General features: G+C 34.7%; 1 protein-coding gene and 1 long non-coding RNA gene across 2 annotated transcripts; both read right to left on the minus strand.

Moving 5' to 3' along the window:
* Nucleotides 1-882: 882 nt before the first annotated feature.
* On the minus strand, nucleotides 883-3,103 carry LOC109589836 (uncharacterized). The gene is made up of 5 exons (XM_020005835.1): nucleotides 3,052-3,103; nucleotides 2,420-2,938; nucleotides 2,049-2,230; nucleotides 1,473-1,629; nucleotides 883-896 (listed from the first exon to the last, which is right to left on the minus strand). Exons 1-5 carry the CDS (start codon nucleotides 3,101-3,103, stop codon nucleotides 883-885), a joined length of 924 nt encoding a protein of 307 aa, XP_019861394.1.
* A 229-nt stretch (nucleotides 3,104-3,332) lies between these two features.
* LOC109589838 (uncharacterized) lies at nucleotides 3,333-3,871 on the minus strand. Its single transcript, XR_002188964.1, has 2 exons — nucleotides 3,741-3,871; nucleotides 3,333-3,519 (listed from the first exon to the last, which is right to left on the minus strand). It is a non-coding gene; the product is annotated as an uncharacterized LOC109589838 (long non-coding RNA).
* Between the last annotated feature and the right edge of the window lie 275 nt (nucleotides 3,872-4,146).

Below are 4,146 nucleotides of genomic sequence, written 5' to 3' on the forward strand. Positions count from 1 at the left end.
GACCTATATTGAGTACAGGATACTATTTTCATACTTAACATTGTCTAATCCCCTAGTATCATAATGTAAACCAGTACTAATACACACACTCACACTACCAATAACCACACAATAGTACATAATAGTAATCAGTTAGTACAGTTAAAGTGTGTGTGTGTGTAGTATCCTATATACCTTGTTTATTGGCCTCAACCAGTGCCTCCTGTAGTGATACTTTGCTCTCATGAGCCACTTGTAGGTCTTCATGTAAAGATTGTATATATCTCTGAAGCTTCATTTCCCTCTCTGTCGGATATTCTATTAGCTGATCCATCCACCATCTTCTGGTCTTGCTGTACGATTCATACTTTTCTTGATAGTTCTTACTAGTGAGATCATTACCATCCAGTACTGACTCTACTATCCACTCACCAGCTTCACTATATACTGAGACACAATAAGATACATTATATATTTATAAATAAATGTATTTAATTTATAAACTAATGGTATCATTTATAGTGGTTGTAAATACACACCCACACATACAGTGGTATTGTAGTGTGTACAGTATACAAAATGAATGGAAAATGTATGTCATATTAGGAACTGAAATTTACGAATAATGTACATACTATAAAAATGAGTGGCACATTATTTAATGTAATTACCGGTATGTATTTAATGCTCATATCCTTACAATTGATTAATATTATCTTACCTAATTCAATTATCATTACTAGTCTATTAGTATCAGTGATATAAGTACCCATCGGCACCTTCTTTCCTCCTCCAACATCTTTCATTTCATACTCTTCACATCCTCCAACAATTACTAGCCACACACAGTGTGGTGACATTGTGACTGCTGTGAGTGAGTGACTGTATCTACCAGTAACAGATTCAGGTAGAGGAATCTGTAGATAAAGAGAAGTATACAAGTAATTACTGATACATGATGTTTATACAGTTACTTATAAAATGAGAAATTGTATCATTTCATATGATCGTTACATTTATTGCAGTTGTAAAATCAATTCTAATCCTTACCATCAACAAACAAAATAAACATTTTATTTCACATCATGTGAAGAATAACAAAGTAGATGTATGTGTACAAATATGCACATAATGCAATGTGTTAAATCAAATGTGTGGTTGGTTCTATTGTATTGTACACACACACACACACACACACACACACACACACACACACACACACACACACACAAAGGTTGGTTCACAAAATAATGTAATGTGTAACTTTTAATCAAATGTGTGGGTGGTTCTATTATATAGTTAATGTTTCATCAGTGATAGTGTTATCTACTGAACTCACTAACAATTACTTATCTATCATCAATATACATCAGTACTAGTGTCATACTCTCAACTGACCTAACTATACACACACACACATCATTACAGTACTATACACACACATACCTTCCTACAACTGTACTGACCAGTAGTGATACTATCAAATAACAAACATTCATTAACTAGTTGATCTCTCTTATCTGTTCCACCAATCACTACTAGTGTAGGTGAGGTAGAGTCACCATTGATAATAGCACTAGCATGATGGTCTCTCTCCATAGGCCACAGTCCCTCATTAGGTATTGCTCCTGGTTTCAGTATCTCCCAGTTCTAGATACATAAACAAATACTAATAATATCACTCAGCGTAAATATGAATAATGGGTGTGGCTATACAAATAATGGGTGTGACATGTAAAAATTAATCCTAATATTTAATACTTTGATGTTAATGAGGTGAGGTTAGTGGTTGTGTTTAGTATTATACATGTACAAGTACTGGAGGTATAACAAATCTATTGGTACACAATATACAAATGTACTTGATAATATGAAATACCATACTAAGCATGACTATACACTGTCTAATTATGAAAATATTTTATGTAGTATCAGAGTTTTGTGAATATTTAATATAATAATACACAAAATACAGTTAATATGAGTACAACACAATATATCCTCTAGTGATAATACTGAGATAATGTATTACTGTACAATACAATACAACAAAATATAATACAACTTACTATTATACTATGTGTCACACTGAATATGTAAACACTGTTAGTACTTGTACTCCCATCACCATTAACAGTAACCATACCCCCAAACATTACTCCTCTGTTACCGGTAGTAGTAATCTTCTCAATTATGAAAGTATCAGTTGATGGACAACACTGTCCACTGACAGATGGAACAGTGAATTGTCCTAAAGTGAAGAGAATACGGTGATCATCTATCAATACAAATTAAAAATATAAAGTACAATGTATAATTGCATATTATTGTACATGTACTGGTAATTTTTTAATAGAAAGATACAATTACTATTAGTAAATCAGTATAATGTATACACGTACATGTACAAAGCTATTTATTAATATGAATAGAATCTTACCAGTGGACACATTATAAAGTAACTGTTCATTAGTACGAACACGACCAGTCTTAAGTTGATCATATTGAAACTGAGGATGGTAAACAGTTGGTGTAGAACCAATCCCTCCTATTATGACAAGGTGTTCTGCTCCATCAAATTCCAGTGATATCATTCCACCATAGCCTTTCTTCATCAACGACTGTTCAGCATCACTGCATGAAGTCCACTCCATCTTTATCGTATTCAGTACATTCAACGTATTGTGGTAACAAAGATCTTGACCACACCATCCACCGAAGTAGTAAATATTAGAATGAGAGGTGGTACAGGAGTAGGCAATTACTCCTAATGGAGGAGTACCTCTTGTTAGGTGAGAGGACCAGTCAGCAGTAGAAAGCTGGTACACATCAACTCTTGAGGTCACTTCCCTCTTTTGAAGGGAGTCATGACCTTTAGGTAAGTCAACCTGGTTCCCTGCCCACAGGTAGAGGGACTCCCCTATTACAGGAGCTTTGTGTTGAGCTCTGATTTTGAAACCTGTAGTAAATGAATAATGATAGAAATGAAGACAATGACTACAGAAAAATAAATAGAAAGAGAGAGCATGAAGACAGAGGAGGAGGGAAGATGGTAGGGAGAGATAAACTAACTTTTTCCAGACATCCTCTTCTTGACTTCTTCTAAACAAGCCACACCTAACATTCCATCAAATTAATTATCAACAAGACCACACCCTCTATTCAGTTTTATTAGTCATCACGTGCAAAAACGTGGTCATACAGCACTGCTCTTGAAAATGAATTAACATCTATACCAATTACATGTATATTACATGTATATTTTATATATGCCTATATGGATGTACATGCCTATACATGTTTATCAACCAAATAGTTTGTATTCTTATTACATAACCACAGATGGTATTTGATTTAATGACAAAACAAAGTACACTCAGTAAAGCATCATGATTCATGAAAGTGTGTAAATGTGTTCTGGTATTATTAATTCTTGGGATTCTTTTGAGAGTGGAAATAAAGTCATCTGTATCTTGATATCAAGTGATCTTGAGCAATCCTTGTTCTTATAGCAACTGATACTACCACGCAATATATCACCTAATGATAATAATAGCATACACCTAGTCATCCAATAGTCATGAAGTGACATCCAATAGAAGTGACAGTCTTGTACATATAAACAGACAGATACATTAGGAAATTTTGGAGGGAGTTAAATTTGTCAAATTCGGTGTTTTGGTAGCAATTCACCAACACCAAAATCCACCATTTTGAGCAAAATTAAAGCTTGTGAATCGCCAAAATTTAGCAACACTCACCAAAAATTTAGTCCCTAGCTCTTAAATTTCCTGTTGTAAGGTACATTTATGATGCTAACTAGTCCTTGGCCCAATTAATAAGTACAGAGAGTAATGAGTACATTAGTCTTAAACAGGGGCGGATCTAGGGGTGGGCCAGGGTGGGCCAGGCCCACCCAAAAATTTTGTGCAGTAATTTAAAATCAACTTTTTCATGTGGATGACTATGTAAACTGTGAGCATGACCATGCAAACAATTTTTAAACCACAAAGGAGCTCATTTTAACAGCTTAATCTTCAAAATTTTGACTCTGAATTCTGGCCTTGTTGGCCACACCCACTAATTACCACATCCAAATCATCAAGGCCCACCCAAGAATCCAATCCTAGATCCGCCCCTGGTCTTAAACCAGACCCACCTGTTTGA

Source organism: Amphimedon queenslandica, unplaced genomic scaffold, assembly GCF_000090795.2.
Source record: "Amphimedon queenslandica unplaced genomic scaffold, v1.1 AMPQUscaffold_10823, whole genome shotgun sequence".
In the NCBI taxonomy this organism is placed as follows: domain Eukaryota; kingdom Metazoa; phylum Porifera; class Demospongiae; order Haplosclerida; family Niphatidae; genus Amphimedon; species Amphimedon queenslandica.